This window comes from Lepisosteus oculatus, chromosome 4, assembly GCF_040954835.1.
Source record: "Lepisosteus oculatus isolate fLepOcu1 chromosome 4, fLepOcu1.hap2, whole genome shotgun sequence".
Classification (NCBI taxonomy): Eukaryota; Metazoa; Chordata; class Actinopteri; order Semionotiformes; family Lepisosteidae; genus Lepisosteus; species Lepisosteus oculatus.
Window position 1 is genome coordinate 33,019,380 of NC_090699.1, and position 14,977 is coordinate 33,034,356.

Sequence of the window (14,977 nt, forward strand, 5' to 3'; positions counted from 1 at the left end):
TTCACATCAAATTCCACTCTACCTGTAAATGACAAAACTTTTATAAAGTTTTGGTTAATCTAGGTAACTAGCAGCACATAACTCGTAACCTAACCCAGCTGTTTATGCTCATAACAGTTAAATTCACTCAGGTTAATCTCACCGCTAGAACAACAAGTCACTCGAATGACTCATTGACAATGGATGGTCAGTGTTGCTGGAACTGCCTGAACTAGGTCCTCTATTAGGTGTCTGCCTCTCAGCAGGAGCTACATACAGGGTCAGGTCAGCCAATCCTTTCCCCAGCTCTCATGCTGAGAGAAGGCTCTCAAGGAGCGAGAGAATACCAGCCAAGCATGTGCTCCAGAGCGTGAACCGCACGGCGCTCCTTCTAAAAGCGACAGCAAATGACTCGGTGATAAACTCATCACACGTGTGCTGATAAAATAGGAGATGAGCCAGTCACCAGCATTCCTGTATACTTTTCAAATGCTGTACGCTTTATCATGCCTCACGTAGAAAAGATGTGACAAAACGGAGATGGGGACACGGGGGTGAAGGAGAAATTCGCTCTCTACATCTACAGATCATAGATCTGGTTTTCAATTTAAAAAAAATCAAAGCCTGTCAAATGTTCATTCAAATGTCTGTCAGATACAGAATCAAATTTTCCTGTTGTTGATTATCACAGGCATATACTGAAAAAAATAAAAGTAGGGCCTGCTTCTTTTGACACTAATTTTGCTTTGTGATGATTACTGATTGTCGACAATCTACTCATGATCCATCCACCATCAGAAATTTACTTTTTCCTGGAGCCTAGGGCACAAGATACAATGACACCAAGGAAGAAATAATAGGAAGAAGCCACAGCACCTGGAAAAAAAACATGTTCAGAAACAGGAAGAATTTGCAAAATCCAAGAAAATAGGTCCTAGGCTTGTTCCATTTTTTTGCACCAAGAACTGGGCGTCAGCAGTGCCAAATGGTGTGGTGGCTGGCATTTCAAAATTATTTTTTAAATGTAGCCAAAAATACCAGAATGTTTTCAACATCATCGAGTTTTTTTAATATCTCAAAATACAAGACCACTCACCTATCATTTTTATAAATGAACACTATTACTGGTAGTAAGGAATTTAGCAAACAGCTAAATGGCTAAAGTTGAAAAAAAAATGCTTAGCTTACAGTGAAAAGAGCTTTCTGTTTTTTCAATTAGTAGTGTATTTTCAAGTGACCTTGCTTTCTCATTTCAGGGCTTGGGACCTGTAAGGGACTATTCATCCAGCACAAGGCTTAACTGGACTTTCTCAAGTTGGAAAGTGGCCCAAGGCTTTTAACTCGCATTTTAACCCCAGGGGCTCCAGTGAGTGCACAGTAATGCGCACTTCCCTTAATTTTTATTGTCTGCTGCACATTCAACTTTAATTTCATTATAGCGACACTTGTTGATCTGTGTCCGATAAACTCAAAGAAGTTGGCAATTGTAAACTATGTGCTGAAGTGAGCAGTTTTTAATCACAAACAATTGTGTTAGTGTTCACCGGCTATTCATAAGGACTGTGTTTAACCACTAAGCCATGGATTCAATCATAATACTGAACCTATCCAGTTTTATGTTACAACTTTTATATATTTATGGTTCTAATCTGAACCATGTCATCAAATTAATACATTCTTCCCCTGGTTTTGATGTTGTCCTTTGCTAGGAGGCAAAAGGAAGCAGACGATTTCCTTTATTTCAGAGTGACCAAAATGTTTCCAGAGGTAAACAGGAATGTAGCCATCTGCTTGTTCACAGATTTACATAAAAGCAGGATCATTTGAGAAAGCAGAACAACAGATACAAGTAAACACTGGCTCTTTCTTATTGTTGTTGAGGTAAATAGTTCAAATACTGATAAGATGATCCAGATGTAAAACCGCTTCATTGTTTTCATTGGTGAGTTAAACCAGAAATGCATTCTGGAAAGTTATTTTGCTTGTTTGGCATTCAAAATAATACAGAAAGGAGAAAGAGTACATGGGAAAGGAAAAAGATGCCTGAATTTTGCAAAAGGCTACAAATTCATACAATTCATACAATGTAGTGTAGTTCGTGTTTTGTCATTGTAATAAATATTTGTTTAACCACGTGTGTCTGGATTATTACTCCTCTCAACAAAGCCGTCCCAGAGAAAGAATTCACGCGCCTCTAATTATACCAGCCGCTTGGGTATATTGCTAGAAACCACTTACAAGTTAGGGGCTATGAATATTTATTTTATTTATTGACTTAACCACTTAATTCCAGACCTTAGAGAATATAATATAATTGTATTCTTTAAAACAGAATCTTTACCGTGTTGAACGAAACCATTCTTTTCTGTTCCAATAATCAGTGGACTATTTGCTTTTTTATTTCACATTCTGGGGCAGACGTCCTCATTGAGGCACAGATGTACTGAACAAATGCGTTCACTTTTGAATGTGAAAGCAAGGTATACACAAATACAGGCTAAAACACTGCACACCCTTCCTTAATCAGCATCAACTTTTAAAGAATGTATCATCAAAAGAGGACAACATATGGAAGACGGTTACTGTGTGCATAGCAACAACAAAACATTTTGTGGCAAACGGAAAGATATGCATACCTCCACCTTCAGTTTTAATGAGCATCCTGCAAATAATTATGTGTGCATTCCCTTGTGTGAATGCAGCAGGAGAGCAGGAGAAATAGAGAGTGACACAGAGAGTTGCTTAAAGGGAGTATTTTGGAGCACGAGTCTAAGATCAAAATCCAGGTAGATAAAACTTGCACTGTGAGACTTCAGTAGAACTGAAAAGAATGGGGCTGATTTTCATTATTAAAGTGGCTAGTATATATGTCCAAAGGTGTTTTAAAGCACTTTTCCAGACAGAGTTGGCTGGAACAGCAACACACAGATGCTGGTATTTCCTGAAGCTGAACTCCAGTCCTAACGGGAATTACACTGGGAGCTAGAGAGAACCCACTCTGTTAAGTGTCAACTTTGCAACCCTACATGTTGTCTGCCTTAGCTGTATTCATTTATACTTTTTAGAAATGTGTTTCTATTGTATAATCAAGACATTCTTGTTTTCTGATTATCTTGAGGAGGATGCTTTTTATGGTGCTATTTAACATGGGAAAGAGAAAGTGGAATGTTTTGTGTTTAATATGGAAAATTGGACATTCAAAAACTATTGTATGGATTTAGGTTTACATCACTTGTTATTATGTGCTTATTTAACAATATGTTCTATCTGTACAAGAGACCCAAGACTAGTTTCCCTTCTAAGTTCCATGGCAAAGCTGTAAAGATGTTAAAATCCTTTCATGAGCACCATGAACCATTCTTGTTATGTTCAGTGACTGGCATTGCACACTCTACAAGGGTACTCTTGAAGATACAAGGCTAACTGAATATAGACCATAGCCTAACAGATCACAGTATTTCTGCATTTGGAATACAGAGTTGGTCTTTTCTGTTTCCACCTGTTGAAACTTGCATTCTGGATGTAGTCATTTATGCATATTCTGTTAGCAATTGTGAATTGTTGTTTTCTTGACTGCATATTTATGCACCAGTAATATTTACTATTTTAACAGTCTTCTACTACAACAGGATTCATAGCATACTCTTTAAGAGACTTAACAGCATTATCTTGTGATAATACAAAGATTTAAAATAATTCAATATACAGTATATTGATTATATTAATATATCACATCTTAAGAAACTCAACAGGCTTCTTGGGTTTCTTCATTCTTCTCTTCAGCATGGAATTAACCTTTAAATGTTCCTCTGTCAATGCACGTTGACACAGCTCCCCACTCAATAATTCAATATATTGTACACTCTACTTTACTAAACAAATACATAACAGTATATAACTGCTCTGTTTCTTCATGCTGCAAAAAGTAGAACAAACAAACTATAAAACAACAGCGAGCTGCACAAAACAATAAACCAACACTCATAAATCCATATAGAAAAAATAAATTTTCACATAAACATTTCAGGACCTGTGTCACTGAGCTGTATCTGCAGAAAGTAAATGTTGGCTCTCGAGTACTTAATGGGGTCTTCCATCATTTTCGCCTGATTTTTCTCTACCTGGAGTTCTGCTTTAGGCTTTAGGCTGAAGCTATGTCTCCGTAGGAGCCGTTACCTAATGGTTTCCACATATGGTTGTGCTGTATTATACATATTGTGTAGTATTTATGAAGGAGTTATGATGATGTCTTTTTGCCTCAAGTAAAGCATTTACCATTTTCTTAACCCATTCTCATAAAAACATTTACACATGACCTCAGAAGCAATTTGTTTCAATGCTGCTACAATATCATGTTTTAAAAATGGCTTTGTGCACCTGGCAGAGCACGGCCACGAGGCCAGGATGATGTATTGTGACTTGAGGGTAAACGCATTACACTTGTCTTTTTCCTGCACTAACTATTTGCAGTGCACTATAGAGTGTCAAGAAAACTGTTTAGGTGGAAATTTAAGACCAGTAAGGTGGCCATGTGAAAAAGTATTTAATTCAAAAATTCCATTTCTTCCAGTTTTTTTCTTCCCTTTTCTTCAGGGTAGCATTGTACTCTCTGCGTTACCTAATACCTCGGCAACCACAAGGAAGCACTGCCCAAGTATTACCAGTGCGAAATTTGCATTCACAGCCAGCATCTACAAAGGTATCAGCAGATGGAGGACTGCCCTTCAGCAGAAATGCAGCTTCCATCATGAAAACAGACAGGCACATCCCAGCTGTTTGGGGCCCTGTGATATTCCTGCACTTAAAACAGTCTTGCCTCTGGCTCTCTGCCGCTCAGTAGTTGGTCTTCATACTCACGGTCGGCCAGTCAATCTATGAAAGGACACTTTTCATGAGGGACCGGCCCAGTTAGCATTTGGACACAAGAGACAACAGTTCTGCTGCTTCAACCCCTTAGCCAATACTGACATCCGAACATTAGCTGGAGTAGAAATGAGGAGGGAGTTATCTGTGGACACTGAACAGAATGGGATTTAATTGGAGCATATGCTAATGAGCCAAGATGCTACAAGGTGGCTTTTTTTTTTAAAAAAAAAAGACCTGACACAGACATCCTCTTTGTCAACACCGCAATTCGGCCTGAGGAAGATTCAATTAGTGTACAAACACCAGGGTATGAGAGCTGGAAGGAAAGCTGTAGTTAGAGTCTATGGCACTATGGCACAGAATCAAAGCCATCATTTACAGCTGCTTTGTGCAGCACTCCCAGCAGCACAGAGTTCCCATAAGCTGTTAATATTTTTAGCCCCTAGTGGAGACAATGGGTACCGGGAGGATTTTCAAAGACATAAGTGGAATTGCATTATTAATATCTCCAAGAAGTTTGCCTATTTGGGGTGAAACACACCATATCAAAAGTATGCCAAGATGTCTCACAAAAGTGTCTGCAGGGACAAACAAGGGTTCATTATGTAGGATTATTTTATGGTTTTTCTTCACTGACCTAGAATACTACACGTTTTATACACAATTTATATAAGAGCAGTGAGATGCGACACCTAAATAAGGATCCTAAGCCAAAACATTTTATGACTTCTTTCTACTTTTCTGTATGGAATTAGCCTCTACTTGTTCACATACACACACACACACATATATATATAATCATGTATAAAGGGGGAACTGATAGATAATAAAGAATATAACAGACTATAATAGTAATGAAAGTATTATGCGTCAATTCTGAAAACTTAATAAAATACACTTACTAGGCTGAGGAATATGAGCGGAATCGCTAATAGGCAACAGAAATAGACAAGAATTTATTAAACTAACAAATAAGAGTCAATACACAGTAGCTAATATTTGCATACTACAATGTATAGCAAAACTGAATGCTATGTCCCCAAAAAGTGCATCCAATCTTCATGAAACACTCAATTAATAACACTGAACCTTAATACACTTAATATCCTTATCTTATCCTTACCCAAGAAAATGTATTTTATGAAAACATTTATTCTCCACAGTCTCAAACTCTAAATTGGCACTAAAAGGAGACAATCATTGGTCCCTATACTAGAATGTATCTAAATGCAAGCAAGAGCAAGTACTTTGCAGGATTTAAGGGGAAAAAGTATTTAAGTATTTCCTGAAATCTGAGATGACAATTCCTTTTCCTTAACTTAAAATTATTCCATTAAATTGCAAATACCTGATTTGGGTTTGGTACATCAAGGAAGGATCCAAGTGGTGAAGACTGAAACCTCTCACTTCAATATCAGACTACTCATGTCCTTGCAACTTTACAGTCTACCGCAAAGTAGAGAATTGGGCATATGACCTTGTCTGGTCAGTTCCACTTTCTGAAGTTGCTCCACTCAGTCTGGGGTTCCAGGTGCAGATATTACTGAGATGTGCACACACAGCAACACACCCCACCTGTCTGTCACTTCAGCAATGAGAAATACAACAAATAGGCCATGAAACAGAAACATCACCAAATTCTGAGGGAATTAACACTGGTTGAAGGTGAGGACCTCCTGCCACATCTCTCATCAAAACTCTAGATAACAAGTACAAGTACAGTCTCTTGCATCATTAAACAGAAAATCAAACTTGCTTACTCTAGCAAGTTTGAACATTTCTATAAAACAAAGACAGGCTTTAACAGTACACTGAAGCTGAGATCCAAGACAAAAGACATACAGGATCTCACTTTTTGTCAGGAATAAGGCCATATAGAACAATACAACATGTTCTCAAGTTCACAACCTAAACTAATATTCCTTTTAGAACTGCTGTACCAAAGATTGGAATGGAGCCCACCGAAATGCATACCATAATAAAAAAAGGAAAATAAATTAACACCTTGCAAAGACATCATTATAAAAGATGTTAAAATAAAAATTAAAAAATGAAATGAAATTAATAAATTTAAAAACATTTTGATGTAAAAAACGACAAAGGTCCAATCCTATTTAGTGTAAGAAATGCATCTCCCTTTTGAGAATCTTTCAGAATAAACACAGTAAATATAGTAGCCATCTACTATATTTGGAGGAGTCTATTTTGTCTGCCAGCATAAACTAGGACAATCTGGTAACACAGTGAGTTATTTTGCATACATTAACAAAGGAGGACAGCAAAACGTAGATGGTGATCTGAGATTTAGACTTTGCAATAAAATTACATTTCAAGCTAACTTAAATGTTATTTTAAAAGGTAATTTTAAGATTGCTGTTAGAAAAGCTACCAATCTTACCTTTCTCCTAGCGAGAGTTAAGTCTTGTGTAATTTCATAATCTTTTTAAATCAAGAACTCTTCTTGTTGTGAACAATTTTATTACAGTACAATGAAACATCATTTTCCCATCTCATTAAATGCCCCTGCCAGTCCTCTACCCCCTCCCAGTCAGTGGGGATTCTCTCCAAGTTTCCCACCAAACAACTCCAGAAATGAAATCACTCTCAGTTGGCAGATGGACAATATAATAAATAGCTGAACGGAAGACAAAAACTCAACATCCGGACGCTCCCAGAATGCATACAAAAGGTCTCAATATTTCACCATGGACAGAACGTACACAATGGTCGGGCATCATATGATCATGCATCGACGAGGGATCAAGTGCACTTCATAAAGAACGTTTAAGTGAATCAATATACTTGAAAGCTGATTTTTTTATTGTCCAAAATATTGTACGTCAATTGTACTCTCCAAACCAGTTTCCCAAAGAGTTACAGCTGCTTAAAGTTTATATGAAACACCTAGCAGAAAAACATAAATAGAGGAAGCCAATCTTTTTGTACTGAAAATCTAGCAGATTGTACATCGGGTGTGTAGACAACCATCACCCCCAGGGAATGCCATACACATGATGCATAATGGAGATGAAAGAAGAAAAAAAAAGAAAAGCCAGGTAGCATTTACTGAGATTACAAGTGCTGGAATGAGCCAAGACCATCCTCATTTCTATTTTTTTTGCTAGAATGTGAATTCTTTTGTTTCTCATATGTGGGGAAGAAAAAGGAGAATTGCCTGCAAGGCGTTTCTCATTATGGAAAATAGAAGTGTGGGAATGCTATGTCTTCTCAGATTTTGTTCATCTTTCCAATAAAAACCAGAATGTAATTAGGTAGTAGTTATGAGGCCAGAAAGCAATGTGTCTAAGGAGAAAACCAGTATAAATGATTAAAGTCTGTATGGAGAAACTCAACCATCAGGTGGATACTAAGACACAGGAAAGTCAGGATTAAATCCTTCAAGATCTGTCCTTCGGATGAGATGTAAAACTGAGGTCCTGACTCTCTGTGGTCGTCCCCATCTATAAATTGGCTTAATAGTTGTTGTGTGGTGAGCGTTGTGGCACACTATGGCTGCCGTCGCATCATCCAGGTGGATGCTGCACATTGGCGATGGTGGAGAGGAGTCCCAATTGCCTGTAAAGCGCTTTGAGTGGAGTGTCCAGAAAAGCGCTATATAAATGTAAGCAATTATTATTATTATAAACCAAACAGAAATCTCAAAACAAAGGAGTAGAAATACAATTTAAGGTTTTGCAAATTACTGTATATCTACCACAGCTTGAATTTATTTTCAAACAAGGCTGCTTTCCAATCCAACAGCAACAGATAGTGATCATGTATTGATTTCCAGTTCAGTAGAATACAAAGGTTCATCAACCAACCTATTATGGTTGAAGAAACTCCTCACATTTACCTTAAAACTGTCCAATTGTTGTCACAGCATGGAAATAACATACCTACAGGGGTAATATAAACACTTATCATTTACACCAGATGAGCAGAAATGTGCGGTGAACTGATAGCAAAGAGGGAGCTTAAGAGGCAGAAAAATAATAAATTTAACTAATTTATGCTCAGCCTAAAAAAAGTCAACTCTTGTGTGAAATGGCTGGGGGGGTAAACATACATCATACAACTACCACACCCAGTTTCACAATCCTGAAGATGCAGAGAGAAGGCTTTTGTTTCCTTTGACCTGTCAAGTACATGATTCATGTCAGCTTTCATATCCACACCCAGAATCACATCATACCCAGCAAATTCCTTCAGGGATCTAGCCAAGAGATGACTAAATTGAATTTAAAACATCATAAGGGCATAAGATGAAGCAAAAGCTTTTTATGTTGGCTTGAAATATGAATTTTCAAACATGCAGACCTCCCTAGGTCATCAACACATGACCCCAATATAGAAACATTTTTTTTCATAATACAATTAAATAAACCCGTGTTTTGTTTTCTGTAGAACATAACGGTGTTGCATAGTAATACTTATCTGAAAGAACATATTTGTAGATTTAACAATAAGAATCTTGAATCTTGGCAGTACCTATTTTCTCCCATTGTAGCAAATCTAAAAAGCTAGCACAATTTGTAGGAGGAATTACCTACATACATTACAGACCAGAACAAAGGGGAAAACATTTGTCATGTCCATACCCAATGTCAAGTCAGCTGTTCCTCTTGGGATATCTATCAAAGAACAGTATTTGATGCCAAATTAATTTGCCTCTTTTTGGCACTGAATGGACAGTGTGGATTAAAACCTCTCTGATGTTTTTAACAGGACAAGTGGTACCAATATACAGTAATAGCTCCAATTTGGTGGTGCACATCATTTTTCAAGAACAAGTATGTTTCTCACTATATACAATTCTCACTAAATATTGCACTTGTCAAAGCAGCATGTCTTTGAGAAACAGTACAAGAACATGTATTTTAGGGCAACAACTATACACAGGTTTTGAGGGTAGTGAATCTGCACTAATGTATTGCAAATGACTATAATTACATGTAATTAACAAAAGCCTGTTAACAAAATTAATGAAAAATTGCAATCAATAGTGACCGGTGTTAAAAGGGAGCAGCACATGAGAACAGCAAAAAGGTCCATAAACTACTTCAAACAATCATCAGAATAAAATATCTGGAGATATCATACTCCACTGCTGAATAAAGATAGCCTCTAGTTATCAAAGATTTGTATCAGCAGAAACAGCTGCAGTCAACATCCAAGTTGACCAACATCTTGTTCTCATGCTTCCACAATAGATCAGTGAATAGGAATGATTTTCCAAATGTCCAATAGTCTACAATTTATTCAAGTTGTTTGAGTAACCCATGTAACCCTATATGGACTCAATGATGTACATATTGGGACGTTGTGAAGGTTGTGACACTTTTGTGACTGTTCCATGAGGCTCTTGACATTCCAGATGGGTTTAAGTGACAACCACTAAATGCTTGGGGACTGTATCATGTTAAAACTGGACCCGTGTGCAATGAGAAGTCTGAACCAAAATGGGAGTGGCACAGTAGGTCACGCCTGTATCATTTAGTCATTTCATTAACACACACTTCCCCACAAACAGAACTTACATGTCTGTTACCAACGTCATTTCACTATGAAGAGTACCCTAGAATTAAGCACATTGAAAGGTTTATTGAGTGTGGTAGTCACAGTTAATTTGGCTCAATCTGCCTGGCTGAGTGCAGACCTCCTGGCCACACGACGAGGAGTGGAGTGAGGATTGACCAAGGCTGCAAAGGTGCAGATGGGGTGCAGGGGGGACGTGAAAGAGAAATGAGAGGGAGAGAATGGGATTACTTGTATTATAGTTTAAATGTGAGGAAATGACGTCAGGAATAATGACAAATTACTGACAGCTGAGGCTGATTGAACTTGGCTGTTGTTATCCCTCCCAAACTTTTGTTACAACTCCACGAAGACTGATGGAGCCCAATTCAATCATTCATCCATCCATTTTCTAACTGCTTTTATCCACAACAGGAACACAGGGGACTTGGCCAGGCAGGACACAGACACAAGCACAGAGACACTCACACCAGGGCCAATTTCCCCAGAAGCAAGGTAACTTACCACTATGTTTTTGGACTGTGTGTGGAAACTGGAGCACCCAGAGGAAACACATGTGAACATGGGGAGAACATACAACCACCATGCAGATAGCACCCCAGTCATTGAACCTAGGGCCCCAGCACTGAGGGGCAACAATGCTAACCACACTGCTCCACTGTGCAGTCCCCAGTTCAATCCTATTTTTTCTTTTTTTCATGCTGAAATGACACTGTACTAAAATTAGCAGGTTATAAGTGATACATAATGACAGTTTTTCAGCGTAAATGCCGTCATTTAAACGCAAGGCTAAAATAGCACAATTCAAAATTAATATGCCCAAATTAACAACAACGTACAGTCAATCAACAAGCAAGTTAATAAGCATTCAAAATATCTACCTTTCCCTTAATAGCTAGCTATTAGGTCCGATGTAGGTAAGACGTCATTAAGTTGATTTTACCATACATTAACAAATTCTCTTCCCTACCCCCCCACCAGAAGCTGTACAGCTGAGAAGTGTACGAACGCATTGTACTTTTTCTAGTAGTATTTCTAATGCATAGCAGCATTCTGAAATTCGGTGTATGAAATGTTAAAAAAAAACACCGGCCGACCTGGATGCATTCCTTCCGTTATGTTACGATTTTCCAGTTGAAATGTTTTCCTTCGGCGATAATGAAATAATGCTTTGTTACAAATAAGTTTAATAATTTTAATTACAAGCGTGTGTAATTAAAATAGTTCAATAAATTGTTATTTTAATTTAGTTAAGTACAGGATTATGTAATTTTATCCCATTTGCTAATTTGTTTAGTCTTACAAACCCTGCAATATAGTTAGTTGTTTGACTCACCTTTAGAATTCACCAGAAAAACCATGAATAAAAATAACTACCCAGACAACTGCTTTAGATAGCGAAAATGCACTTGTTGAACACAATTTCTAACCTAAAACACAACTGATTAGTATGAATATAACCTGAAAGCTGCAGCAAATCTAAACCTCGAACAAAAGAAGTATACAGAGCTCAACTCTTACCCCTATGACGCTCCGTTCCAACATCAAGTTAGCAGGTGTCCACCAATCATTTTACTGAGGAGGCGGATCGCTTGCAAGCTGATGTTTTAATAGAAGATTTCTGCCTTTCAAGCCCACTTGGTTTACGTTGCATTTAATAGGATACCAATTACGTTATAATACAATCACAGGAAAATATCCGTATTATCTCAGTCCCAGTATACAACATGATGGAAACTTTTCAAGCTGTAGAAAACAAGCTGGAAAATTCCCAGGTGGAGTTTTTGCAGGGCGCCAGGTATGTAAGCAACGCGTACGAGAATGCCTTTAACTCGTGGAATGACTATCTGGGACTGACCACTCTTATAACCTGCACCAAAGCGGTGACCAGCAATACTAAAAACGACTTGAGGATGAGCGCAGAGGTAGACCTCACTTCAAAAGCGTCTTACTTCGAAAAATCCATGGATTTGAATGACTTTGGGTTTTGCTCTCACGAGGATCTTGTTCTGGCGGACAGGTATGCGGAGTTCAGACCTTTCTCTGGCAGGTCAAGTCCAGCCCTCTTCAACAGTTCCCCGGAGTACGTCGACCGTGAGAGGGCTCTTCAGTGGGGCATCGTGGATAACAGGCATCAGAACCCACAAGCAGTTCCGAAACAAAGGGCTAAAATGGACATGCAAGTCTGCGTCTTTTGCAGGAATAATAAAGAAAGCATTTCCCGCTACAGCACGCACATTTTAAAAGGGCCCGACGGGAGAGTCCTTTGCCCCGTTTTACGGAGGTACACTTGTCCCCTGTGCGGTGCCAATGGAGATAATGCGCATACCATAAAATACTGCCCTCTCTCCAAACTCCAAGCCAGTTCCGCGAAACAACTGAAACCAAGATGCCTGGCAGCAAAGAAGATTCGCTAAATCCCCCTTTAGTCATTAACTGTGTTTTGTAGCAGCTACATTTGATGTTGCGTTTGAAAACCAAGACTGGCACAGATGCTAATGTAGATTTTTTTCTACAATGAGTAGGATTAAAGTTGTCAGTTTAACTCTGAGCTCAGTATTAACCGAATGAAGCACTATTAGTACAACTAATCGACGCCTTGGATCGTTGTATCTCAAATAACCATTAACATGCATTTGATTTATTCACAGTTCTGAAATTTTTCAGAGCTTCTTTTTCTCAAACTGTGCAAGTTCTAGTTCCCCAAGTTCCTAACATCTCGATTCAGGACGGTCTAATGAACTAAAAGTACGTATTTCAGTAGACATTTTGCATTTCTACTTCAAATTGCCAAGGTTTGCCAACATAACGAATGTATTGTATTTGGAGTGAATGAGCTTAGATAAGTGCAAATATCTACCTCAGCTGTTGGTTTTAATCCTTAGTCAAAAACCATTACCTTTTATGCCGGCTTTCCATAGGTTTAACTTTTTAAGTGTACGGTTGACTTATTAATCTGTTATTTGCTATTAATGTGTAGAATAAATCTGCTTATTAGATGCTAATATATCAGCATTGGATTTCTGATTTAAACTTAATGTACTGTGTGAAATAAATTTCTTTATTGATTAAAAAGTTCCTTATTGAGTTTTTGTGATTAACCTAGCTCACTACCGCCACCTTCCTGATTAAAGTGGCAATGGTCAAATTAGCTTTGTATAACGACACTAATAAGCGTACCTTCTCGGTTTTCTTCATGCGATGGCGGTATTTCGAACTAACGACATTCAGGACAAATTAGTTTACATTGCTATCTCGAGCACGTTACTGAAATATAATATTGGTCTCTGAAAATTGAGTTTTTGAACAGATGTAACCCCCGTTAAAGGCAACCTTAAAAATGACCATACCATCTTCATTTATTGCGGGCAGACCTGTAACCTTCCATTTCGTGCGACTGTTGACAGTCTTAGCATATGCGAGTTATAAATACCGCAGTTGAGGCACGGACGTCGCAAAAGGTAGAAGTGTACATCTCTATGTGGGATATCATTAAATAACGAACATAATTATACGAATGTCTTACCTAGCAAGCCTTTTTTGTGTTCTTAAATGGCCAAATATACAACTACTGCAAGTCAATCAGAAACATCTGCCAAAATCGGTCTTTGTACTGTTTGTATATAAATGTATTACTGTTGTAGATACATTATAGATTCAAGCTATCGGGTTATGAAAGGTAAATATGATCAAACTAAAACGTTCCATTATTCCACGTAAGGAAATCAAACTTATCTTTATTGTCTAAAGACCAATTCATGCGGCAGTTTCTACTGCTTTCTTCTGTATGGCATTGGAATCACTAAGCATAGTGCGGTTATTCATAGTCAAGTCATAAATACCCTTCCTATATAGTTCACAGGCTACGGGATACAACTGGCAGTTTGGGGGGTATGCTCAGCTTATTGTTCAAGCGCTCTGTTTTTTTTCTGTAAGTTAGTGACTTTTATATAACAGTTTTCCATTTCTGTTGGTGACCTGTTTAAAGGAGCTTTCCAAGGCTGGCAAATTTCTGTAACTGCTTTAAGGTTACAAACACAACCTTAAGGCAAAAAAACCTAAAAAGGTCATTTTCATATTCATGTGAGGCCCAGGATAAAATGAGACAGTACATAGTTTTGCAAGACCATGGATCAATTTACGTTTTTTACCTTTCCTCTGCATCACACAAATCCTCTTCATCGGACATAGTGTTTTACAAATTGAAACATTTTAACATGAACACGTTGGAAGGAGGCTATTCGCCTGGGGTTGACTGCAGGTAGCTAAATGGATGGGAAACATATCCAACCATGGTCTTGGTGCAAGTTAACTTCTAAGGGTTCATTCAAACATCAGAATTTGTACCTCCTGTTGGCAATAATGAACTTTAAAAGTTAAAAGTTTAAAAAGAGTTTAACCAATGTTTTATTTCTCACTTAATCCAGTGGTGGTTACTTAGATGCACTAGAACTGTAAACATGTAAATTTAATTTTTCTTAAACAAACATCAGCACTTAAGCTTGTGGAGGCAACGGTGGCATGAAATCCAGATGTTTCATACACACAGCTGTAAAATCTGAAGAACAGGATAGCATAATCTTAATTTTGTGAT

General features: G+C 37.9%; 1 protein-coding gene across 1 annotated transcript; it reads left to right on the top strand.

The window, feature by feature from the left end:
- Window positions 1-12,110: 12,110 nt before the first annotated feature.
- Window positions 12,111-12,800, top strand: LOC102693210 (nanos homolog 1). The gene has a single exon (XM_006630597.3). It carries the CDS (start codon window positions 12,111-12,113, stop codon window positions 12,798-12,800), a length of 690 nt encoding a protein of 229 aa, XP_006630660.1.
- Window positions 12,801-14,977: the final 2,177 nt, after the last annotated feature.

Excerpts from the sequence above, each read along its gene's own strand:
- LOC102693210 (XM_006630597.3), top strand. The coding sequence starts at position 12,111 with ATGATGGAAACTTTTCAAGCTGTAGAAAACAAGCTGGAAAATTCCCAG.